The sequence below is a fragment of the Dermochelys coriacea genome, chromosome 2 (assembly GCF_009764565.3).
Source record: "Dermochelys coriacea isolate rDerCor1 chromosome 2, rDerCor1.pri.v4, whole genome shotgun sequence".
Classification (NCBI taxonomy): Eukaryota; Metazoa; Chordata; order Testudines; family Dermochelyidae; genus Dermochelys; species Dermochelys coriacea.
The window spans coordinates 194,861,574-194,888,493 of NC_050069.1; the positions used below are offsets into that span (position 1 = coordinate 194,861,574).

General features: G+C 42.5%; 2 protein-coding genes across 10 annotated transcripts in view; both read left to right on the plus strand.

Moving 5' to 3' along the window:
• Nucleotides 1–5,579, plus strand: part of TOPAZ1 (testis and ovary specific TOPAZ 1) — a 100,910-nt gene extending 95,331 nt beyond the window's left edge. For 5 of the 6 annotated variants that reach the window (XM_043508976.1, XM_043508979.1, XM_043508980.1 and 2 more), the window contains one exon: nt 5,282–5,579. In XM_043508976.1, the coding sequence (XP_043364911.1) occupies nt 5,282–5,501 (220 nt within the window). In that variant the 3' untranslated portion in view covers nt 5,502–5,579. The remainder of the gene's footprint in view (nt 1–5,281) is intronic. The other variant, XM_043508977.1, reaches the window with a different exon arrangement.
• Nucleotides 5,580–12,167: 6,588 nt separating this feature from the next.
• TCAIM (T cell activation inhibitor, mitochondrial) overlaps nt 12,168–26,920 on the plus strand; it is a 53,006-nt gene continuing 38,253 nt past the window's right edge. The window contains exons 1-4 of one of the 4 annotated variants that reach the window (XM_038390619.2): nt 12,177–12,443; nt 15,651–15,724; nt 24,430–24,565; nt 25,465–25,618. In XM_038390619.2, coding sequence (XP_038246547.1) covers nt 15,696–15,724; nt 24,430–24,565; nt 25,465–25,618 — 319 coding nt within the window. In that variant the 5' untranslated portion in view covers nt 12,177–12,443; nt 15,651–15,695. Of the gene's footprint in view, nt 12,444–12,684; nt 13,302–13,347; nt 15,725–24,429; nt 24,566–25,464; nt 25,619–26,920 lie in introns of those variants that run through there. The other 3 variants (XM_043508983.1, XM_043508984.1, XM_043508982.1) reach the window with 3 other exon arrangements.

Genomic DNA, 26,920 nt, shown 5'->3' on the forward strand with positions numbered 1-26,920 from the left:
TGCCTGCTTCAGACAGGCCTCTAACATCAAAAATGCAAAACCAGCCTCAGGAGGATTCTAACTTGCCTCTTCTGAACACCTTGTCCTTTTCACTGTCGGAGGCCCTAAAACTGAAGTAACCTTTTACGGTACCAGATTATTTTAAATCCTCCCAGGAGCTCCTAAAAAGGATGGCTACATCTCTAGGGATACCAATAAAGGTTGTGGAGGAAAATCCCCCCAAACTCAGACATTTTGCACCCAGCTACATCAGGGAAGGTTGCTCTCCCTATAAATGAGGTAATTATGTAGCCTATGAAAGCCTTATGCCAAACTCTGTCATCCCTCACACTGATGGAAAAGTGCACGGAGTGCAAAAACCAAGTTCCTTCATAAAGTTATAAACTGATTTATCAGTACCCCATGTTGGGCTCCCTGGCAGTGGTGGTAGTAAATGAAAGACACCACTAAGATAGAGCAAAAGCAAATCCCAAAGACAAAAACACAAAAAATATTGGACCTTTATTGGCAGAAAGATTTATTCAGCTGCAGGGTAACAACTATGCATAGTGAATAGTCAAGCCCTTTTGGCCCATTATAATTATTCCAATTGGAATAAACTGGCCAAATTCCTTAACAAGCTGCTAGAGAACTCCCAGGGTGAGTTCCAGTCTCTCCTTGTGGAAGTTCATCGGGCTGGAAGGTCCACACTGCAGGCTTCCTTGGATGCTGCAGATTCAGCTGCAAGAGTCATGGCAGTGGCAGTAGTAACCATGTCCTGCTTATTGTGACTGCAGTGATCAGGGATTCCTGAAGAAGTACAACAAACTATTGAAGATCTCCCCTTTGAGGGTTGTGCCTTATTTTCCTCAAAGACTGATGAAGCTCTATGTATGCTAAAAGATTCAAAGGCAGTGCTGAAATCACTGAGTCTGTACACACCAGCCCCGAAAAGAACAAAGTTTTGTTCTCCATTTCCACCAAGGCAGCAGTATTACAATGCCTAGACAGGCAGATCAGTACAGGCAGAAGCACAAGCAGCAATGGAGGCATCCACATGCCTCAAAGCAGTGTTAAGAGTCCTTCGTCAAGGACAGCGTACCAGAGAATCACCCATCCTTCAGGAACAGGTTGTCACATTTCCTAAGTGCGTTGTAGTTCATCACTTCAGACAAGTAGGTGATAAGCATGGTGGAATCAGGATATACTCTGCAGTTCTTGTTTCTCTCACACCTTCCCTGTCCCCCTTCAGGGATCTATCTCATGAATCTACTAAAGCAAGAAAGTGCAGATGCTACATTCTTTGAGAAGCCTACTCAGTACTGGGGCTGGAGGTTGTACTCCTGCTACTTCCATATGGTTTCCCTCACAACTATTACTCCTTCACTGGATCTGGGAGATTGGTATGCTGCACTCAGCTTTGAGGGATGCTTATTTCCATGTAGCAATCTACCCTGGCCCCAGGAAATTTCTGAAGTTCATAGAAGAACACCACCTCCGGTTTGCAATTCTATCGTTTGGCCTGTTAGTCACGCTGAATGTTTTCACCAAATGAATGGTGGTAGTAGCAGCCTATTTCTGCTATCAAGATGTACAAGTATATCAGTACCTGGTCTGGAAGGGGTGGGGTCACTCTCATCAGCACATAAAAAGAAGTGTCCATCAAACGCTCTACCTGTTTTTATGCTTAGGCATGGACAAAGAGAACTTGATCCTCGTACACCTCCAGAGAATAAAATTTATCAGGGCAGTCCTAGACTCAACCCTAGCCAGAGCTTTCTGTCTCTTCTGAGGCTTCTAGCTTTGCGAGATCTTTGTGCCTCCTTCAAGGACCATCCCCGAACTTTGGTGAGGAATTGACTCAGGCTTCTGAGGCATATGGTAGTGTGTACTTATGTGATCCCCCTACCACATTGCATTTTAGATGGTTACAGACATAGCTCGAGTCAGCATACCATCTTCAATTACATCATCCGAACACACAAGTATGCATCCCAGACAAAGTACTATTATTTGAGCCCTGCTGATCTGCGGATATCCACTTTATATCTGCGGATATCCATGGACTATGTTTGCGGATCGGATGCGGATACAAATTTTGAATCCATGCAAGGCTCTATTATCCCTAGATTGGTGGTTGAACCAAGACCGCATTTTCAGGGGAGTCCCTTCCCCCCCATCTCTTCCCTCGGTGTCTTTGGTAACAGACATTTCAGCCATGGAGTACAGAGTATACCTGGGGGACCTGCAGGCTCAAGCCTTGTGGTCCATCCAAGAGGTCAGGCTGCACATAAACTTATTAGAATTACAGGCACTAGAGCCTGTCACCACTTTCTGCCTCAATACAGGCAGAACTATCCAAGTATTTAACAACAACAAAAGCAATGTTCAGCATTAGCAAGTTGGGGGTGCTAGATCAAAGAGGAGGCAGTCAGGGTCTGGAACTTCTGTATGCAAAATTCCCTGACTTTCAAAGCATCACACCTACATGTACATAGCAGATCTAACCAGATCAGCCACACCATCACCGGTTCATTCACCTGCACATCCACCAATGTAATATACGCCATCATGTGCCAGCAATGCCCCTCTATGTACATCGGCCAAACTGGACAGTCCCTATGTAAAAGGATAAATGAACACAAATCAGATATTAGGAATGGCAATATACAAAAACCTGTAGGAGAACACTTCAATCTCCCTGGACATACAATAGCAGATTTAAAGGTAGCCATCCACAGTAAAAAAAAAAAAAAAAAAAAAAAAAAAAACACACACCTCAGGACCAGACTTCAAAGAGAAACTGCTGAGTTTCAGTTCATTTGCAAATTTGACACTATCAGCTCAGGATTAAACAAAGACTGTGAATGGCTAGCCAACTACAAAAGCAGTCTCTCCTCCCTTGGTGTTCACACCTCAACTGCTAGAAGAGGGCCTCATTCTCCCTGATTGAACTAACCTCATTATCCCTAGCCTGATTCTTGCTTGCATATTTATACCTGCCTCTGGAAATCTCCACTACATGCATCCAAAGAAGTGGGTATTCACCCACAAAAGCTTATGCTCCAATACATCTGTTAGTCTATAAGGTGCGACAGGACTCTTTGCCGTTTTTACAGATCCAGACCAACACAGCTACCCCTCTGATAAAAAATTTTAGGCTATTTGTTACCCTTAAGAGTCAGGTTTGGCAATCAGCTCTAGCAAAATGCACCTGGCTGCATACCCTTATGTTACAAGTAGGACTGTATTCTCTAACCCTATGACCATCAGGTCCCTTAAAGGCCTAGAAAGATTGTTTCCACCTATCAGGGACCCTATCCACAGTGAGAGTTGAACTTCGTGTTATCAGTCTTTATGGAGTCCCCCTTTTAAACCATTCAAACCTGCTCATGGTTACCTCTTTCAGCTAAGGTGGCCTTCTTAATAGCCATCATCTCAGCAAAAAAAGGAACTTCATGCTGTGATGATGGATCCTCTGTATGCTGTTTTTTATGAAGACAGTGTAAAGCTTAGGCCAAACCCTAAGTTTCTCTCCAAAGTAGTATCTGATTTCCACCTCAACTAACCTCTATAGTTACCTGTCTTCATTCCAAAGCCACATGCTCAGAAAGGTGAACAAAAGCTCCACATTTTGGATATTGGCCAAGCACTAGCTTTTTATCAGGAAAGAACAAAGCTTTTTGGGGTCTGTTCCCAGCTTTTCTCCTATGTGGAATGAATGAGGGCATCCTGTAACAGCACAATAGCTGTCCAGGTGGATCATCAGCTTTATTGTCATGTGCTACAAGATTAAGGGCATCATGCCTGTGGAAAAGCACTCTGAACATTCAGCCAGAGCATGCTCAGCCTCTAGGGCATTTGTGGGAAATGTCCACAACAGGGATATCTGCAGAACAGCAACATAGTCTTCAGTCCACACCTTTGCTAGACGTTATGCAATGACTACCACATCAAGGGAAGATGTGAATCTAAGGAAAGCAGTTCAGCAATCTCTCTTCCCATAAGACTCCTAGGCCCTCCCCCCCCCCATTGGCAGGTACTTGGGTAATTGTTGGTCTTTGAGATGTGTTACACATATCCATTGCATGATCCATCTTCCTTCTCCAATATGTCAGAGTCTATCATCTAAAAGTCCAGTGTGAAGGAACTGAAGGATGGGCAAGGATGGCTCTGACGTTTATAACATGGCTCAGCGTATTAGGAATATCAGGGCGCAGGTATGGCTACACCTACAGGTATTGCTAGAGAAAACTCTCCAGCTCCATTGCATGGGACATGCCCACACCTAATGCAGGGGACATATGCAACACATCTCAAACAACAGTTACAAGAAAATGAATAACTTTTTTCTGAGCTCTTCCTCCTGCCCTCCTCCAGTAATCTTTATCCATAAGTCATCAACCAGATTATTTCCAGGATACATCCTTCTTTACCCAGGGTGTCTTAAGAAATGTATTGCCTCTGGGATTGAGTTGAAGACTTAAACACTTTTCTAGAACTATGATTTTCTATTAAAATTCTTAAATTATTAATATGTATTTGTAGTTTGTCTTGGATAAATAATACAACTCTTGATCAGTCCTTGGTTAGTGATGTCAGGTTGTTAGCTGAGGACAGAAAAGTGCCAGTCTTTTATCTGCTCATAGGTGGCGCTACCTGAGACAGAAGGAAAAGGAGCAATCCAGTTTCCAGCTTGTTCGTGCCCCCTAAGCAGAAACTCCCTTTATTGAGAAGTAGAACAAAATCTGCTACTGACATTGGACATAGCAAGTCATTTTTTAAAAAACTACAGCCCAAATTAGATAGCCAGATTCAAGTCTGTACTACTGTAACTTTTCTTGTTGGTTTCCCCTATCCTGAAATGTCTTAAGCACATCCTTTAACTTTATGTACCGTGAATATAGTCAAAGGTATGCCCAAGTTCTTGCCAGGTCAGTGCCTAAGATGCTCTACCACTCGTTTCTAATTCTCCCACTCCAGAGTTTAGTAACTCATGACGGAGTGTGCTATTGTGGAAGCTTGCGACTCATTTGTCACTGAGATGTTAAACTCCTGAAAGCACCAGTATTTTAAAATGTGTTGCATTTTACTTTTTCTGATAGGTGCTTAGTTCATAAACTTCAGAATAATCAGCTATCAGTGTCTAGCAGTTTACAATATTTGCATTAGGAAATATGAACACAAGGATTTTTTTTACTGTTTTAGTAATTTTGATGCCAATAAATGAAAACCATGTATGAATGACATATCTTAGTGTTTGTGTTCCATGATTTTTGAACTTGTGAAAATTCTTTTGCAGATCCGAAGAACAAAAAATGCGGAGTAAAGATGACTATCGAGCAGCAGTTGAGAGACTGATTCAAGCTGCTCGTATATCCAATCCAAAGCTTTTTCTTAAGCACATGACAATGAATGTTAATATGGAACAGGTTTACAGTTTGGAACATAATTCTGCTCTAAAATGGCTGAAAGAGAATATGAAATGGGCTGGAAAGGTCTGGCTTTTCAGTAGTCATTAGTTGGTAAAGACTTCTTTTTTTTTCTTTTTTGAGTAGTTGAAGTAATCATTGTTGAAAATAATAAATCAATAGATAGTTCCCACTGTGTTCAGACTGTTATTGATTAACTGTAAGAGTCAACACTTGATTAGATAAGATTTCAAATCTTAACCTGTTTTTGGAACGTTTGTAGATTTTCAGAGATAACATAGAACCAGAATAACTTTTTTCTTGAGGCAGGTATCATTGCATAGATTACCTCACTAGAGTCACGTTAGCCTCCAGTGACTGACATCAGAAATACCCTGAATATGGTTGAATATCCTCCACAGTTGCCAGTTAACTATTTCCTTTTTCCAACTGAGAAATGAGAATCATAATAGATTTTCATTTGTTTTAGTTCTTCAGAATATCTAGGTTACTTTTTGAAGTAGCCATATTTTTTCTATTTTTTAAACCACCAATCACTATTTATTTGAATTATGCTAGTGACTAGGAACCCTATAAGCATTGTACAAACAATAGAACAGTCTCTGTCACAGAGAGCTCACAGTCTACTTGTCAGACAGGACACAGACTTCCATCTGAAGTGGAAGTGAGTTGGGAAGCTGAAGTAACAATATAATGAACAAAATAGTGTAGAACAGAACTCGCATCTTGGCACTTACCTAAGCAATGCCAGACATCCAATAGAAATGACACCTCCCTTTCTTATCTGCCTTGTCATTTTTACTAAGATGCAAACTGCCATTTTTCTTAGGTGCCTATCAAGCTTCTGAATTTAAGAGATTAGACCATTCTGTTTGATCCAGTCCATTAAAACATAGCTAGACACGCACATCATTAGAGAAATTCCTATGAGAAAAGTTCTGCTGAAATTACATGGAACACAAATCCCCAAGCATATAAACCAAAAGTCTTTTATTCAGAACTCCTTTATGATTTTGGAGAATCTTATGTAACTATGTGGTGAGTCATCTTCTCTCCCTTACAGCCTATTTTGTTTTCCCCCATGGACATACCTATATTTTAAATGATATGGGCATGCAGAGATTTTTGGCAGTTCTGATGTTTTCAGTGTGCGAGGCCTCTATGCTTTCATGGACCTACAGCATATATTTTACCCTCCTGTTCATTTTTAATTGTTTCAACATTATATTCACAAATTTATAAAATAAAATGTAATCTAGTTCAGCTGCATAAGTAATTTTAGATAATCTGCTCTAACTAAAGGTTTAGTTTATTTCCTACATAGAAAATGAAATAGATCCTGTCCTACCTGTATCTCTAGGCAAATATTCAGAAAGGCCTGGGAGATGCTGAGTTAAGGCTGAAGACAGTATGAGTAAAACAGTGTTGAATGGTCATAATTTCAAAAGTGGAAAAAAGCTCAACTTCCCATTCCTCCCTTTCATAGATTGTTGCTGAAGCTAGTCCCCTATGTTTAAAATGCAAGGGAATATCTGTTGGGCACATTATTGGTAAGACTTTCCAGATGAATGCCTTTTTCACCCCGATTACTTTTGAACAATAATTGGCTTAGAGGTGCCTTATTCCAGATACTCTTCTCTTAATAGAGCTGAATGATCCCTTTTAACTCCCAACCAGTCTCCTTCAGTAAGAAGATTTATGAACTTTGGCCTGTATATAGTCATAAATGTTTAGTAGGTGGGACACAGGACATGCCCCCACTTTCCCTTTTTCTGAATATCTGTTACATCTCTGACTACACATTTTTCTCTTTAAAAAGGTTAGTTTTTTTATTAAGTAGGAGGGGCCAGACCTGAAATTTCTCAGATAGAATAAAGAGACATGTGGTGTGGAAGCTTACCATAAATTAGTGATCAGGACATACAGATACACGAAGAGAGACACAGGGATGGATTTAAGTGGCAGGCTGCAGTTTTATTAATTTAATGCCTCTCTGCAGTATTATCTGCCCTTATTCCCCAGTTCTCATGTACCAGGCATTTAAGTGGGTTCAAAGTGGAGTTACAGAGCTCCACTATATAACCTCTCTCTCTCAGCCTACTCCAAGGATTCAATTCACTCCTGAATCCTCTCACCCTCGTCTGTACTGCCCCTTCCCCCATCTCTCCTGCTGAACTACTGAATGCAGACCGTCTCAGCCCTGGAGCTTAGCTGTGATCAACTTGCTAACCTGGCCACCCTCCTGTGGGCCCAATGCGCTACACAGTGTTGCAGTTACAAAGAGTCAGCCTTGTTTGGGATGTCTCCTGCGATCACAAAGAAAGGACCCCAGCAACGCTTTCATAGGGACAAACTAAGTCTTGTAACAGTTTGGTTTCTAGCACCCTATTTCCTGAACTCTCGGGGAATCAGAATCCTCTGATGCTGTGCATGTCACCACAGGCACCAACTTTTGTCGGCGCCGGTGGGTGCTCATGCCCCAACTCGACCCCTCCCTGCCCCTGTTGGTTCTCTTCCCAAATCTCTGACCCAGCCCCGCCTCCTCCCCCAAGCACTCCAAGTTCCCCCTCCTCCCTCCCAGGCTTGCTGCACAAAACAGCTGTTTCGTGGCGCAAGCGCTGGGAGGGAGTGGGGAGAAGCAGGACGTAGCGGCGCACTTGGGAGAAGGTGGAGCGGAGGCGGAGGTGAGATGGGGCGGGCTGCGGAGCTGCCAGTGGGTGCAGAGCACCCACCAATTTTTCCCTGTGGGTGCTCCAGCCCCGGAGCACCCACGGAGTTGGCACCTATGAATGTCACTGCACTAATACTGAAGGAAAATGTACCAAGATGAAGAACTAAGGCCAATAATGCCTTCTCCATTTCAGCAGCAAACGGATATCTGGTCAGATAGCTGTCAAACCAATGTACAAATAGTGGGCCAGGCTCAACTTCCCATATAGCTAGAAAGGCTTTGACTGCATTTATACAGCACAGATAGTAATCTGGTGGGGGTTGGACTAGATGACCCATGGTCTATTCCAACCCTAATCTTCTATGATAGTCATCCAAGCGTTCTCTTAGCAGCACCAAGGCTGCTTTTCCTGTTTGTTTTCAAATACCTCAAATGGAAACAAAATGCTCTTTGTGTAAACCTTAATCAGTTATTTCTAATGCATGCTTGGACTTGTCCCCTGCTGCCTGTGGCACCAGCTCACTAACCCTAAAAGCACCAAAGGCCACAACAAATGCATCTTTAAATAGAACTGCCTCCATCCTAGATAGAGCATCCAATAACCCTAATAAAATCTGTATTTTTATGCAGTGTTTGTAGTCTTCCCTGCATCTGTCACCTCTGGACCATCTCTCCGAGACCTTCTTTACTAAGAATTCTCTACATGGGTTAGGAACTCCTGCTAGTTCTGCACCAAAAGAACAGACTAGCTAGGTGACCAGATATAGTGGATGAAACCAATCCGTGGTGCACCAGATTTCTTGTATCTCATCACCTGATGCTTGGGGACAGGCCAAAGATGCTGGAGGCCTTCTGTAGCTCTAAATTCCCTGAAGTCAACATGTTGTAAACCCTGAGTTTCCTGAAATGGTTTTTTCTGCTTAAAATTTTAAATTTTCGGTGAAAAATCAAAACATTTTATTTGAAAACTTTCAATTCAGAAATGCTGCCAAATGCTAGGAGTTGTTGTTTGGGTGCTCTATACTCCATTTTCCTCTATGGGCTGGTGTCTCTGGCTGAACTATAATTCTCATGATGTGCCATGTTTTCCCTTCTTACTGAGCACTTGCAGTACATCATGGAAGTCACGGGCTGTGAAGTATCGTGGGAGAGGTCATATGACTGGGGAATTTCAGCCACAGAGGAGAATAGAGGCATGAAGCAGCCAAACAACAACCCCCAGGAGGCACTATTCCTAATCAATTTTTTGTTTGGCTGGGGATTATGGGGTGGTTCCATTTTTTTGACAGAAACTCAAAATTATCTACTGAGAAAAGACATTTTTCATGTAATTAAAAACCTGCTTTTGTCAAAAACCAGTTTCAGTGGAAAATGTTTGATCTACTAAAGGTAAAGTCAATGGAGGAGAGAGAGAATCAGCAGGTGACATCACACAAATCTGCATAATTATACAACCAATTTGCTTACATGACTTATTGATTGGCATTTATTAGGATGCAAAAACACCAGAGTGCATGTAGGAATATTTATGCAGAACACCACAGAGATAATGAGTGGATGCTGACTTAATTTAAAGCTTCACTGAAATATGGATGGGTCCTGTAACTTATCAGCCCTCTTTCTAATCTCTTGCTGTGGGAAAGAAGTGGATCCTGAAAACTCCACAGATTCCTAGACTCTGCAAGGAAAACCCTGCTTCCCTCCCCGTTTCTCCATATATCATACTACTGCTATACAACTTTTACCACAGTGAACACCATTTTTACTGTGAGGTTGTTACAATTATCTATAATAATCTGATTGAGTCCCAAGTACCATCTAAAAATATATTGTAGCATGACTATTATTTGTATGATTGTATTTCACAGATATAATTGTTGTTTACCCCTCAAAAGACCATGGTACTGGTGATGCTGGTTTCACTCCTTTTGATATTCCTTTTATACCAAATGAGGGAATTTGAAATATCCCTACCTAGTTTAGATTGATTATGCCTTTCATTTCCCATATTTATCTTTGATGGTAGTGATTTCTCATGTTAGGAATTTCACTTTCTTGTCCTAGATGCATTTAGCATGAGAAATTTGAGATAGATGGGTCATTACACAAAGAAAAAACTATTTCCCCGTGCTAAATTTTTCCCCTACTGTTACTCACACCTTCTTCTCAACCGTTTGAAATGGGCCATCCTGATTATCACTACAAAAGGTTTTTTCTCCTGCTGATAATTGGTCTCATTACAGTTGGTATAGCAACACCCATTTTTCATGTTGTGTGTGTATACGCATCTTCCTACTATATTTTCCACTGCATGCATCCGATGAAGTGGGTTTTAGCCCACGAAAGCTTATGCCCAAATACATTTGTTAGTCTCTAAGGTGCCACAAGTAGTCCTTGTTTTTTTAGATAACTAGAGAAGCAGTGATTTAAACTAGATTTAACTGAAAATCTGAGGACAAATTTTCTACTTTCTTGCCTCTGGTGTAATCACACATTGCTGTAAAGTGGCTGTAAAATGCTAACATTCTGATTTACAAGATGGAAGGCGATTATGGTAGGCTTGGAAAGATAAGCTTATTGGTAAATGTCTATAAACATTGATTTCACCACACCCACAAACTGATCAAACTACTACTACTTTTTAGTGTATGCGCAATGTGCCTCAGGTGACAGCGACCAGGATTCATCACTGCATTTGGTCCATTGGTTGGATCATTAGCTTCCCTGACTTGGGCCCAGTGCTGATAGAGTGCACCATGAACACTGATCCATTCTCCTCACCTCCTAAACTGAAATTTACAATCAGCAAAATAAGAAAAATGCTGCTTGAGAAATTATTGGAGTGAGTTAAACATATTTACTTTGTATAGATTTACATGTGATGCTGACATGTTGTAATAGTTACAACACTTTTAACTTTTTGAATCTTAACTCTTTAAATATTTTCTGACCATTGCCCTAACATCCCACAACTTAACATTTAAATTGATAAAAAAAAAGTTCAAAAATAATCAATATTCATCAAAATTATGAAGAAAAAAAATCAGATTCTGTCAATCCTAGGTAATAGTCATGGACTTCATATATTGCCTATTACTATTGAATTTAACCATTTTTTATGCTTTGCATTGAATCCCAAACACCGTTGCTATTGTGTATGCAAAGTGCTCAATAATCTCTGTATTGAAATGTTGAGGAATTCTATTTGCTCACCAACTTGCCAGAAATAAGGATAAGGGCCATATTAGCATCTGGCCACCAACCTCAAGGCTGTACTTTGTGTGTTTATTTAAAAGGAATATAATGTCCCCTTTGCTTATACTTCTAGCTCCGGAATAAATACCAATTTGCTGGGTAGCTGCCATGTATCAGAGGGGTAGCTGTGTTAGTCTGTATCCACAAAAAACAACAAGGTATCTGGCGGCACCTTAAAGACAAACAGATTTATTTGGGCATAAGCTTTCGTGGGTAAAAAAACCCCACTTCTTGATCTGAAAAAGTGGGGGTTTTACCCACGAAAGCGTATGCCCAAATAAATGGGTTAGTCTGTAAGGTGCCACCAGACTCCTGTTGCTGGGTAGCTGCGTTCACAAGCAGTGAAAACTGATTTCCAGCTCAGAGAAAGAGCAGCGTGGGGCTAGCTACTCCCGGTGCGTGGGTGGAGACATTGCCAAGCCCCCAATCCCGTGGAAGAACTTGCAGCAGCGGGAGCTCGGGGCGTGCGGCCCGCACAGCTGCTCCGGCGTGTGCGGTTACTGGCAAGGCCTTAGAGGTAACAGGGTGAAAGCCCCGACGTTACACGCGCGCTTTCTTGCGGGAGCGGTGGAAGCCTGAGGGGCCCGCTCAACTCCGGCCGGTTCCGGTTCCGCTCGGCTGAAATCACCCGCGCTGGGATGGGAGTGCGGGGCGGCGGCGTAGCGAGCCCGGTAACGGCGGCGGGGCGCAGGGAGAGTCCGTTCATCAGCGTTTGCGGGGCCGGGCTCCGCCGTCGCTCGGCACGTGGAGCGTTACGTTCTGCCTCCGAGAATTAAACATTCTCCCCGCCCCGGGCTGCTCGGGCCCTGGCGAGCTCTCGCGCATGCGCGGCTACACTCGCGCGCGCGCGCGCGCTCTCTCTCTCTCTCGGTCGCAGGCTGGAGGAACGCGCGAGGTGACGCGGCTGCGCGCGAACACGGACCAGCGCGCGACTCCGGAGCGTAGGCGGAGCCGGAGGAGGAACCTGCCCGGGAGGTGGGAAGGTGGCGGCGACCCCGCCCCTCCTTCTCCCTGTCGGGGGGGTTCACTAGTGTCAGCTCCCTGCGCCCCTGCCCCGCGATGGGGACCGAGCCCCGGCAGGCGGGGGCCGCTGTCACGACGCTGAGGTAAGGAGGCGCGGGGAAGGGGGGCTGACGCGGCACGGCGGCAGGTGCTGCTGGCCCCCTGCCTATCTCGGGGGGCGCGCTAGGGCCTCAGCTGCCCTCGCGGGGTTCTGCGCCCACGGGCCCTTCCTAGGCCCACGAGCCCTCGGGAGCTGCCCGTTGACCTTCCTAACGGGGCCCAGATCGCGATCGGTCGCCACGTGACTCGTTTAAAACTTCCCGCGGGATCCCGCTGCTCCGCCGGGCCCGCTGTCCCGGGGACTGAGGCCGGGGGCGGCGCTGCTTTCCCGTCACGCGGTGGCCGGGGCCCCTGCCGCTTTTGAAGGCAGCCTTTTTTGTGCCCGGATTGTAACCCCGGCGTTGTGCGGGGCCAGCTGACGAGCGCTGCCCACGCCCGCTTTGGCTCGGACGCACCCTCAGAGAGGCTGGGTGTTAAACCGATAACCCCGTGGAAACGCAGTCCGCTGGGAGGGGCGGGGCTGCTGTGTCTGGGCGCCCTTCGTGGGCTCTGCTCAGGGGCTGGATGCAGATTCACGTCCCCTGGGCTGTAATACTTGGGGCCAGTTTAGGTGGGTGGTTTAGATGATGGTGGGGGCCTGTGATATACAAGAGGTCATGGTGCTCTCTGGCCTTATACGCTAGGGATGGTCAAGAGTTGGAAGGCACTTGGCTTGTGTTGTGTTTTGTGAACTTCTTCTGTGTTATGCTGAGAGTGCAAGCCGCCAGGCCGTGTGCGTTCTGGCACCCTGCCCAGCTCATCTGGAGACCAGTCTAAAACTCCACCCTTCCTGCCTCTCGCAAGAGACTTTGATTTGGAACTGCAGGTACATGACTGCATCTCGGATCTCCCACGTAATGCAGGTTTCAGAGTAGCACCAAGTACTCCTATTATTTTCACCTAATGCAGTATAGGCCCAACAGGTGTTCGCCTGAGGCAGCAAAATGTTTAGTCACGGGTTAATGGTGTGGGTTTCAGCCTTGTGTCTTTTAAATTTTCCTATTGGCAAATCAGTCCTGATTCATTCTCTCTTGCATAGAGCTAAAGATTCACATTTTAGATCTTAATTTTAAGGCCGTTTTTGCAGTCTGGAGATAGAATTTGCTGATGCTTCATGAAATATTTTAAAAACTTACAAAAATTCAAAGACCTGAGTAATTTACATTGCACTGCTTATGACCACTCTGAATTTGCCTGAGGTAGCAAAAAGCCACAGAACCAGCTCTAGTGTTGTACTCCTAACCTATGGAAATGTTGTTGTAGCTAAAATATTTATATGTTTGTTTAGTTAATTCCCTATATACTGTTGTTGAAATAGACATGCTGCAGTCTGGCTAATTAGGGAAATGGGTAGTTTCTTCAGCAGGCATAAGATTAGAATCTACAATAGTGTGTGATTTGGTGAAAGATGTTTGTAAAGAGAGTGTTGGGGTTTTTTAAATTGTTTTAGAAAAGTAATCAAATTGTTGACTTAACTGGTTAACCAAAGCAGATTTTGTGCTGTATGAGAAAAGTGAATATTTCCTTTGTATTTAAACTCCTTCAGCTTTTGCCTGTTCATGACATCTGTCATTCTTATTAACATTGTATACCTGGAATGTTCAGTTATTCAGTTCAGCATGCTGCTGGGAATGCTCACAGCAATCAAGTGCTCAGTTAAATGCGAGGAGCTGACATATACACACACTGCTGCTTCCCTTGAGGAGACTGCCAATTATGCTGAACTATTTCATGCCTTTCCAAGAGGAAAAAAGGGCCTACATACATATTAGCAAATACCCTTATACTTGACGTAAGGAAGTGTTTCGCCCTACATCTACGGAGAATTCCAAAAGTATTAAAGCAAAAATTATTAGGACTGTTTTTAAAAATATATGGTGAATGGACTATTAAAACACAATTTGTTTCAAGCTGCCCTAGCTATCACTTGATTATCACTCTATAAAAATTAAAAAATACATTAAAATTTAAAGACTCGGATTTGTTTTGTTTTTTTTTTAAATGCAGTAATTTTTTGCATGTCACTCTCCCTTCATGTTAAGATTGAGAACTAAGACTCAATAGGAATATGAAACCAAATATATTCACTTTGAGTTCTGAAGTGGTAAGGCATAAATGATGCTTTATTCTCAAAGACTTTTTGGTGTTAGACGTGGAGTATAAATCTAGTTTGAGGAAATAAAGTTGTGTTTTGCTCATACACAACTGCCTTTTGATTAGGGTGCAGATGAAATAATTGTGTGTGTGTGTGTGTGTGTGTGTGTTCAGTTGATCAGTTTAATAACATAAAACGGTAGCCAACACCAGATGTTTCAGAGGAAGATGGAAGAAAACTGCAGCAGGCAATTATGAGAGAATCTGCCTCCAGAAGTACTCCCTCCTAACCCTCAGTAGAAATTGGCTTAAGCCCTTCCAAAACTGTTTGATGGCTTTTCTTTGTTCTTTTATTTAGTGTTTACTACTGTGATTCTAGATTTTTCTTGTTATCCATACAAAAAATTGCTAATTTCATTTTGGAATCTGCTAAGCTTTTTGCCTCAATGATCTCTTGTGGGAATGGATTTCATATCGAATTATACATTGTATGAAAAGGTGTCTGCCACCTGTTTTTCAAGGGACACAACCAACTTGAAAATCAGATTTTTCAAAACAAATATGAAGTTAAATGTAGCACCTAAGATAACTGGAAGAAGTTTGAGTGAAAAACTGTTTTGCTCTGTTTGTTTTTTGTTTGTTTGTTCTATTTTGTGGATTTGATAGCACTTTGTGCATAGTCAATGTCACTGCTTTCCCCTGTGTAGCCAGTCAATTTCTCCTGTGCTGAAAAGACAGTTATAAATATCAACAGGGAAACTAAAAAACATTTTAAATATCTCAAAGGAATTTTTTTTAAAAGCCATACTCCTTAGAAACTGGAGTATCTTTAAATTATTCTGTTTAAGATTTTTAAATAGTATCAGTTCAGATCCACTTATGTCAATACAGAGTACACATTTTATCACATAATTTACTAAAGGATACTTTTTTTCTGTAGCTTAGGAAAAAATCTAAAAGCAACCTTGTGTAAAACCAAATCCCACATTGTGGATTTTCTTAGTTGTTCATTACCACTGTTACTTCAATTGTAGAACAGTTTTTTAGAGAACTGAAAGGGGAAAATATACATGGATACAATCATTAAATATACTTTCCTTCTGTATTCTTCTTTTAAGTGATCTAGCGGATGTCTGAAAGTTGACTTGAGCATAATCAGTGAGATGTTTTCCCATTTGGGGTCTGTGAGGAGGTAAGACTGATTGCCAAATTAATCTACGCTTTAACTTTGTAATTAAAAACTGAAGGTTTTGTGTTTAATATTTTTCAATTTTTCTCTGAATCAATCATTTGTTATCCATGTGCCGTTTTTACCACAATAGCTGCAATAAACATTCAATCATCCAATGGAGGATGAGTACTCAGACACAGGCTAAACAGAACATAGGTTTGAGTATGGCTTTGTTGTGTGAAATAAGGTGATATGACAAAGCTAAAATTAAATATCCAAAATATAACTGAATTCTTATGCTATTAAAGTTCAGTATTACAGATAAAGTGAACTGTAAGGATAAAGTAAATTACTTTTACCAAAGATATTCAATGTGAAAACTACAGGAAAAAATTAAGTTAATAAATTTTGACACCAATCTTCAATAGGGGGTATAATTTCATCAATAATTCTGTCTTGCAATCCTATTGCATAACATCTTGTTGCAGAGATTTTGTTTGATAATATCTTTCACAATAGTGAGACTGCCCTACTCTAGGTGGTGGTGATTTTGCTTTTGAACATGAATCCCTGTCTCTTCTTATCCTCCTTAATCTGAATGTGGTTTTGGGGGGAAATTATCACTCCTTGAGCAAAAAGTCAAGGACACCTTCTTTGCATTTTTTCTCTAAATTCATTTTTAATTTCTTAATTTGACCCTACAGCTATGGGATGCCTCAAAGCTCTGTCTTCCATCTTTTCTGTGTATATTCTTCATTCTGTTAGGTTAATTATGGTCTGTGAGTGTTCCTCCTTTGGGTAAGTTCAAAATAGGCTGAGGATCCTAGCAAAAAACTATCTTCTACCATGGTAATGTTACATATAGCAGTTTTATTTATTTTGTTTCCATCTATCGCCATTTTTCTCATTAAGATCTTGGACAAATGTGATTTGTATGTCTCAAGACATGCATTCAGTTACAAGTTTTTCCTCATAACTTTTTTTTTTATGTTCAGTAACTTTTAAAGGTAACTTTTAAAGATGGGAACAGGTAAGGTACAGGAAGCCTAGGCCTTTTGCCAAGCAGCTATGAAGGAGTAGGGTGCTGGCATTCTTGTATGGGTGTTGTCCATGGATCTTTTTTCAGACTCTACCTTTTTTTTTTTTTTTGAGCTTCTAGCTAGTGGGTGTCTGATTAAATGTAAAGTACTTAAGAGTGTCTGGAAGGGAAAATCTTTCTCTTAGTGTCTCAGAGCCTCCTGGTTACTGTAAAGATGGTGTATGTGGGAGGGGATAAATTTTACTACTGTCCTTTTCTAAATAACAGTGGTGAAGCTGACCAGTCTTGGTAATTTCACTCTGCTTCTTGACAAAACTAGGAGTAACAGAAGAGGTGGGAGAGTTGTCTCTCAGCCCATACAAGACTGTGTTGCTTGGTTTACATTTAGTTCACATTTCAAAGGTTATTTTTATAACTGTAAGGGCTCCCCATCTTTGCCAGAGAAAGCTTTGTGCTTGTCACAGTCAGATTCCTCAAGCCCTGCAAGTTTATTTGAATCTTAACTATTCACCTACCCTTTTTTATTAGCCTCATCAGTTGTTCTGTTGTTAACTAAAGGCAGGACTTAAATTCAGCCAGAGCCATCCAGAACAGAGCGCTGGGTAAATATTGCTAAATATTTTCAAACCTGCGGGAGCCCTGGCGCCAAGCCCCAGGAAATACTTGGGGAGAATTTAAGCCCTGACAAAGTGTTAGAGATACTGAAAAACAAGATCAGAGTCCTTATCTCAACTTGAGAACTCAACACTTGTTTTAAAAAATTGTTAAAAATAAAATTTAAACATGCACATGAGACTCTGATATCTGACCTTGTTTTAATTGCTGGATGGAAAGGTATTCACATGAATGAATCTGCTGCCCAAGTGCTGTAAAAGATATTTGGAGATGACCCTAAAATGTTATGGATCTAAGTAAATTCTATTTTAATTTGACTCACTATTTAATGATTTTAGAAAATAAAAGTTTTTTCCCCAAAGACCAAATTATTTGGTTGTTAAGAGAAAGTACAATATGAAGTTAAGTTATTTGATTTTCAGAATATCCATATTTGCACAGATCTTGGCTTTTAAAACAGACTTTGATTGCCTTTCTTGGGTTTGTTGATGATGGTTTTACTAGATCTCATAAAATTTGAACTAACTGCGATTTGGCTATGGTGTTTGTTTGCAAAGGCATTTGGCTGGTGCAATAAAACTTGATTGATTGATCTCCCTTTTGGTCATCTTATTTCAGCCTTGCAAAATTATCAAGATAATTTTGCAACAGTCCAGGCACATACTCCTCTACCCAACTCCCCTCCTCCCTCTCCCTGCCACACAAAAAAAATCTGTTAGCCAACTTTTTATAGAGTAGGAGTAGACAAAAAGAAATGTTCATAATTTATTCTCCAGTAAAATTACTCACCCCAGGAAATCAGGTGAATGGAGTTTTATAAGGCTATCTTATTATTTTTATATGGTCATCATTTCTATGTGAAGGATATGCAACTGTGCCTCTTATCTTTCATTTATTCGCCTGTCTTGAGTTTATCAACTTCTGATCATACTATGATTTTGTCTGTCTTGTATTTAATTTTGTGAAGTGTTTTTTTTTGTTTTTTGTTTTGTTTTTTTTTTTGTTTGTTTGTTTTGGTCTATAGTTTAAATGAAAGACACTGCATAAATGTAAGTGTTTTACTGCTTAACAGAACTGAAGTGCTCTTCGTCATCTTAGTTTCAAACTGAATGTGAATGCTGATGGAAGGAAAAATTATTTCTCCTGGTAAATTAATTAGTATACTATGTGAGATCAGTTGCGAAGGAAAAAATCCATTGTTAAATATTTACCATTTACATGCTGGCCTTGGTATTTATAAGTGTGCTGTCCTGTTCATTTAACACAATAACTCAGACAGCTTTGTACTATGGTCAGAAACCTTAGTGATCTTTTACCCAGAATTTGCCTTTTCCTCTCGTTTCTCTAATCTGCCATGCAAGTCTGCTCTTCGTCATTTCCAGAATGTTGCCAGAACTTGCCCTTACTTCAACTCTGCCTCCTGAGATCCTTCTGGGGCGATCAAGAGTGCTGTGGTCATATAACTCTGCCACTCCAGGAAATGGAACCATATCGTATTCATTGCATCTTGTTAGTTTTCACATTAGTTCAGAATTGTAATCCTGGTATTTACAAATTTCTAAAGACACACTATTTCCCATTTGCCCACTACTTGCTCTTACAACCTTGAACTCTCTCCTTTAACTATCCACAATTGAATCTCGCCCTTTAACTTGTGCTTTCTGATCTATCTATCCAAACACTCCCTCTCTTCAAATCTTACTTTAAACAATCTTCTTTATCTATGATGGAAATTAAATCTGTCAACATCTCTCTTCTTGCCTCTGTTCTTGCATCTTTCCTCGCTTTCAGCACTCTCATTTTCAAATAAGCTTATTTTCTTTCCCTCCAGTCCATTATTTTGTCTTTTACTTCATTTCCCAAGCATATTCTTGTATAGGTTTGCTCAGGTTTAAAAATAGCCATGGTTCTCAGAAGGGAACAAGGGATGCCTTCTCTATGTTGAAATATGATGATTTCTTTTTCAAGTGCTTGTTCATGTCCATTCCAATTAGGTGTGCACGTGCCGCATGCACGGCAGACGGAAGGGTTTTCCCCTAGCAGCCTCCGTTGGGTTGGCCTGCGCGCCCCTGGGGTCACGCCTTCATTATGCTCAATATAGAGCCCTGCCAACCTGCCACCCCCTCAGTTCATTCTTACTGCCTGTGACAGTCAGCCTGAACGCTCGTGGCTCTTGCTCTGCAAGTGTAGTTCCCCTAGTTTCTTTAACTTCTTTGTGTAAATAGTTTGTATAATTTTAGATAAGGTTTAGTTGGGGGTGCACCTTTTGGGCCCCCCTTTTTTCCCTGGTACTGGGGTATGCCTCTGTCCCCAGGGTTAAAACCCTGCATAGACTGTGGCAAGCATATGCCAAAAAGTGACCCTCATGCTTCCTGCCTGAAGTGTCTGGGTAAAGGCCACCTCAAGGAGCGCTTCAAAGTCTGCAGAGGTTTTCGACTGAGGACCCAAAAAGAGAGGGAGCAGCACCTCAAGATACTGCTAATGGAAGTTGCTTTGCATGCCCATTCGGACCCCAGCTCGGTGGAGCCAACACTGCACCGGGGCACAGTGCCATGGAACTGTCAGGGCATGAGACAGCACCAAGAAAGGACTCCAATAGAGACACTCGGCACTGGCAGGCGTTTCCTCATAGGAGCTCCGTGCACACTCATTCTCCAGTCCCCCACAAGAAGAGAAGACCCGAGAGGGGACGCTCCACCACGCCCAGAGCAGCACTTAAGGAGCCCACCACTGTGAGACCTGCATCAGGCCACACAAGCTCAGCATCCACATTGAGGGTTGTGTTGACTCCTGACTCTCCCTAGGACCTTTTGAGTCTGGACACCCTCCCCTCCCTTGTCTGGGAGAGCCGTGACTTGCAGATACTGTCCATGCCGGAGGCATTCGAGGCAGCTGAAGACCTGATCACCCTCACAGCACTGCCTTCCCCCATTTCCTGAAACAGGACAGGACGCCCACAGCAGTCTAAAAGCACCCATGAGACCCCAGCGCAGTCCAGGGGCAAACTGGTGATAATGCCATGCCAATTGCCATCTCCTCAGCACAGGTCACCAGTGCTATCAACGAGCTTGCAGGTAGCAGAGCCACACCAGTCCTAGACCTAAACGCCACACTCCGGCACAGACTGGCTCCACTCCTCCCTGGTCGTCTTACACAAAATCCTCGGAGTTGGAAGCAGATTCCTACTGCTCCAGGAGGAGCAGGAGTTTGAGGTCCCACAGACAAGGATACCAACTCCAACTGAGACCATGGCCGGGTCAGTGGCAGCCCCCTGCCCAGTGGCCGTTTTGGACCCCTGGGCCTTCCGCCCGGTCCACAGCCACTGGTCCTATTCTAGGTCAGCGACATGTGTGCCCTCGGCCTCCCAGATGGTCGCTGTACCTCCAGCATCATTGATGTTGGCCGTGCTCACTGGGGCGCCAACAGCGGCACCAGCCCTGGCCACACTGGCACCAGCTGTGCCAGGAGTTCCCCTCAGTTCCGGGGATAGCAAGCAGGACCCACTCCCAACTAGGGCCTTGTCGTCCTCCTCACATGACAAGACAGTGGCGTGCATATCAATGGCCCCAGCCTTAGAGGACAGTAGGGTGCTCGAACAACTGATGTGCAAAGTGGCACAAAACCTGAGCATCCAGGCTGAGGAGGTCATCGAGTCCTCTGACCTGACGGTGGACATCCTTGCCCCTTCTGGTCCCTCCCGTATTGCCCTGCCTCTAATATGGACCATACAAGAGACCACTAAGACATTGTGTCAGACTCCAGCCTCCTTGCCATCAATGGCAAAGAGGAATGAGTGGAGGTATTTCGTTCCCTTTAAAGGGTTCGAGCACCTGTATACCCACCCTCCGCTCATTTGCCGTGGCTACCACTAGGGAGTGCCAAAGCTGCCAGGGCCCCTCCCCAAAAATCGGGAGGCAAAAAAGATGGACCTCTTTGGGAGGAAAATTTATGCCGCCAGGGAGCTACAAGTTTGGATCTCTAACCACCAGGCTGTCCTCGGCAGGTACAACTACAACTCCTGCGGAATGATGGCCAAATTCAGAGTTGTTCCTGGAGGACTCCAGGGCAGAATTCTCTCTAGTAGAGGAAGGAAAGCTAGTTTCCTGAGTCTCACTTCAGGCAGCCATTGAATTGGCAGACTCAGTGTCCCATACCATGGCCTCGGGGATAGCCATTAAACAAATCACCTGGCTACAGGTGTCTAGCTTCCTTATGAGGTCCAGCAAACAATTCAAGATCTCCCCTTTGAGGGTTCAGCCCTATTTTCAGAGAAAACAGACTCCCAGCTTCATAGCCTGAAAGACTCAAGGGCCACCCTCAAGTCTCTGAGCCTCCGCACTCCAGCAAACCAGCAGAAACATTTTAAGCCGCAGACCCCCGCCTTGTTCATACCAGCCTCAAACTAGGCAGGACTTCTCCCACGGGTGGGGTAGAAACAACAGAAAGAGGCCAGGGCTCTGGTCAGGGGAAGCAGTCTGCTGGCCAGAAGCAGACCTTGTGAAGATGCGCCGTGGGCGACCCACCAGTCTGGACACTGGATCCATACCACCTTACCTTCTCATGCCGACGGTCCCCTTTCGACCCCATGTCGGCTTGTATTACATTGGATCCCTGGGTACTCCACACGGTAGAAAGGGGATAGGCCCACCAATTCTCTGCCCTTCCACTCCCTTTCCCCATCCCTCTTCAGAGACCCTTCTCACGAGAAGCTCCTCATACAGGAGGTGCACTTGTTCTTGTCGCTTGGGGCAGTGGAAGAGGTTCCTCGAGCTGAAGGATTAGGGCTTCTGTTCCTGGTATTTCCCAATACCGGAAGCCAAAGGCAGCCTCAGGCCCATCCTAGACCTGTGAGATCTCAACAAGTTCATGAAGAAACTGAAGTTCCCCATGGTCTCTTTGGCCTCCATTATCCCTTCCTTGGATGCAGGGGACTGGTATGCCACCCTCGACTTGAAGGATGCTTACTTTCACATTTCAATTAAGCCATCCCACAGAAGGTACCTTGGGTTCATGGTGATCCACAATCACTACTAGTTTACGGTCCTCCCGTTTTTGGCCTGTCAGCAGCTCCTCAAGCGTTTACCAAGTGCATCACAGTTGTGGCTGCGTTCCTGCACAAGCAATAGGTACAGGTATTTCCATACCTCAACAACTGGCTAATCAAGGGCCACTCCAGGACACAAATGGAGGCACAACTTGGCTTCAGAAGAGCAACTTTTGACGAACTGGGCCTTCTCAGTGTGCAGAAGTCAACTCTCTCCCATTTAGCAGATAGAGTTTATAGGAGTGGTACTAGACTTCACACAGGCCATTGCATACCTCCCGGAATCGTGGTTCTGGTCCCTAGGTGATGTCATTCAAAACCTCAGACAGTTCCCTACAACCACAGCAAGGAATTAACTGAAGCTTCTGGGACACATGGACGCTTGTACCTATGTAGTACAGCACGCCAGACTCAGACTCTGACCTCTTCAGGTGTGGCTAGCCTCAGTGTATCGCCCGGTTCGGGACAGTCTGGACAAGATTGTGTCACTGCCTCATCCAGTCCTCAACTCCCTACTGTGGTGGCTCGACCCACAGGTAGGGTGTGCCGGGGTCCCCTTCACCAGGCCTCACCCATCCTCCTTGCTGGTGATGGATGTGTCAGCATTGGGGTTGGGGGCACACCTAGGAGACCTCAGGACACAAGGTCTCTGGTCCCAGGTGAAGTTCCTTTCACATCAACATCAGAGAGTTGAAAGCAGTCCGCCTAGCATGCCAGACCTTCCGAGTTCATCTGGAGGGGAAATGTGTATTGGTCATGACAGACAACACAACAGTGATGTTTTATATAAACAGACAGGGTGCATGCTCCTCTCCCCTGTGCCAGGAAGCCCTTAGACTGTGGGACTTTTGCATAGCTCACTCTATCCTCCCTGGAGTACAGAACGAGTTGGCAAACTATCTCAATAGGTTGTTCCACGGCCATGAATGGTTCTCGCACTCGGATGTCGCAAACTCTATCTTCCAACTTTATGTCCTGCTCCTCCGCTCACTGCACACTCCATGAGGGCGCAAGCTTCCTTCAGCGGCATATTTCCTGGTGCATGCTGTCATCAGTGCACATTTTTGCCTCGCATTACACTATTACCCAAGAGACCAGAGATGATGCAGCCTTTGGTAGAGTAGTGCTACAGTCAGCAAACCTTTGAGCTCTGACCTCACCTCCAAAACTTGGTCTTGGTAATCATCTGATTGGAATTGACATGAACAAGCACTCAAAGAAGAAAAAACGGTTACTCATCTTCTCGTTACTGTTGTTCGAGATGTGGTGTTCATGTCTATTCCAATACCCATCCTCCTACCCATCTGTGAGAGCAGCCGGCAAGAAGGAACTGAGGGGGTCACGGGTCAGCAGGACCCTATATTGATTGCCATGAAGGTGTGACCCCAGGGGCCGCCCAGGCCAACCCGACAGAGCCCACTAGGAGAAAAACCTTCCGGCTGCCATGCCCACAGTGCGCACACACCTAATTGGAACTGACATGAACAACACATCTCAAAGAACAACAGTTAAAAGAGGTAAGTAACTCAGGTTTTTTTTAGTCCAGAACTAATGCTTTGTTTTTATAGCACTTTTAATCCAAGAATAGCAAAGTGCTTTACAAATATTAAACTTTTTAGCTACTTTCGAACCTTCAAGTTGACTTTGAGAAATGCCAATTCCAAGATGGCAGCCCTCAGTACCTCTGACTATTCCAATCACCAGTGTTTAAAAGAGGTATTTGTGTGGAGAATTTCATATATGAACTTGTAAGATTCATCCGTTACCTTCTCCAAATACCACTTTTTGAATGCCACTAATCAGAACCATTAGCATCAACCATCTTTGTAACACAATAGGCCTGTTATGGTTAAATAGAATTTTGTTGATCCTATGAGACAAAATCCAGCCTTCTAGTACGGCTTATTTTTAAGTGATTGTATTTCAGATGAGTGTTTGCACCATTTTGGTAACATTTCTTTTATGTAGTTTATATTACTTCGTCATTTGGTGGTTACTTTAATACATAAAGCTTTTATTTCTTGTTAGGTTGTGTCTGGAGAAAATATTGCTACAGTGGGTTCTTCAGGCAAGACCTTTGTCAGGGGCCGAAGCCTTCAATGCTCTCAGACCTTTCTATTTTGCTGTGCATCCAGATTTCTTTGGTCAGCATCCCAGAGAGAGGGTAAAAATATATTTTTGTTTCTAAAGGTGTTTTTCATGTATATGGTATATGAAGAAAGGAAATATTTTATTAGTTTAGATTTTACACTGTCAAAGTTTGATCTACCATTTGTAGAACTAACATGGTGATCAGGAAAATACAACTTTAACAAGATAATTCTTATTCTCCAGCAAATTCTTATAATTTGGACAAAGTATATCCCCAAATGACAGGTTTCAGAGTAGCAGCCATGTTAGTCTGTATTCACAAAAAGAAAAGGAGTACTTGTGGCACCTTAGAGACTAACAAATTTATTTGAGCATAAGCTTTCGTGAGCTACAGCTCACTTCATCGGATGCATATGATGAAGTGAGCTGTAGCTCACGAAAGTTTATGCTCAAATAAATTTGTTAGTCTCTAAGGTGCCACAAGTACTCCTTTTCTTTTTATATCCCCAAACTCACTAATCAGCCTTTCACTGTGCATTGCTTTCTCTGACAATCTGGAGTCTTGAACCATACAAAACATAGAACTAATGCAACACTCCATTTTATTTTTTTTAAACCTGTGACAGCCCTTACAAAGAATGACCTTTTACTTTTAATCAAACCTAATTTTTTTTACCTGTTTTTGGAAGCTATCTTGAACATTATATATGCTTTAACTTCTGTTTTACTCTTATCTACCATCAAGGCAGCTATTCGTGCAATGAAGATAATTTTTTAATGAAATTACTCAGTCACCTTTCTATCTGGAATACATTGATGTGTTTCATGGAATTATGAACTATGTTTAATACGCTGAAATTTAGTTGTATCTTATTAAACTAACACTGTTAGCCTACTTTTAAATAAATATGCCATGTTGATAAAGGAGACAAAATTAAGTATTTACAGTGGCTCTTATTTTGTTTTCTACAGGAAATCAATGAAAACTCTCTTAAGAGGTTAAATGGCTATTTGGAGAATCTCCAGAAACCAGGATTTAAGTCTTTTAAGCCAACTCAACTCACTTTTTACGTGAGAGAGAGAGAACAAAACTCTTCTGATGTCCAAGAATCCTTCAGTGCTGCAGGTGCTTTTTTTAATCTGATAATTTCTCTTGCAAAATTAAATACTGAAAATCCATTCCATTTGTACTATTCACCCCTTTTTTATACTGCCTTATCTACTACCCATTGATGTCAATTGGCATTGTATCAGGCCCTTAAAGGCCATCCCAAGTAATTACACATTCTTCTAATGGAAAATCTTTTTTAAGAGCGAGTGGTTATAATGGGTTTAAATGTAAGTAGGAGTCCAGTCGATAATCTTACAATGAAATTGAAATAATAGCCTGACATAACTTGCCAGATATCAATGCTTTTAATTCAAATGTCTGTCTATAACTTGAAGATAGTTATAGTTTAGGGTGTTACTTTTATTTTCTCATTATTTAGTCTAGCTGTAGCATGTAGACTCTCAGTATGTTATAGAAGTGCTGAATGACCTAGAGCAGCAGAGGTACATTTTAAAGTGCAATTTGTAAATTTCAGTTAATATTCGCTTAAGAGAACATAGGATAATTCACTGGCAAGTTTGGTATGCTTGTCTCTGAATTTTCCTCAGATTTTTTTTATAATTTTGTCTAATGAAATGTTAGGCTGTATTTTAATTCATGTTCTATTTTCTAGTGGTCAGAAAATTCTCACACAAATGAATTTTGAGTGATCATTCTGCTAGAAGAAGAAAATCATACTAGCCTGCAGAGAAAAATAGTGGTATATTTGAGCCACTTAGATATAAGACTAAAGGGGGGGTTGTTTAGTAGTTAGAACAGGAGGGACTGGGTCTATATGGTTCTGTTCCTGCTTTTGCCACTGACTTGTTGTGACACTATGCGAGTCAGTTAACATCTCTGTGCCTTAGTTTACATTTCTGTATAACAAGTGTAATGCTTGTCTCTTGAATTTCCTAGGTGTTGAGGCTTACTGTTTGTGAAGTAGTCTTAGATCCTTGCCTGTCTACAGTATATTTAATCCAAAGTAGTATTTTTTTGTTAATAAATCTTATATAAAGAGCTCTCGAACAAAACTGTTGGAGTTAAAGCAATAGAAATGTTTGCGCCTCCTTCATATTTATTTTCTATTTGTCACAATTGCAGATAAGCTTCAGACTTACCCATTGAACCAAATAGTTGAAATATCCTAGTAGTTATAGCTCTGGACTTGTACAATTGTAAATATTAAACTATATTCTGATGCCTTCTGCCATGCTAATAGTTTGAAGTCTATAGTACTTGTTAAATAAATGTTATAATTTCACTGTGAAACTTATAATACATGTATGGTTTGTTTCAGCTTTAAGACAAGAATGAAACATCTTCACAACATTTAGT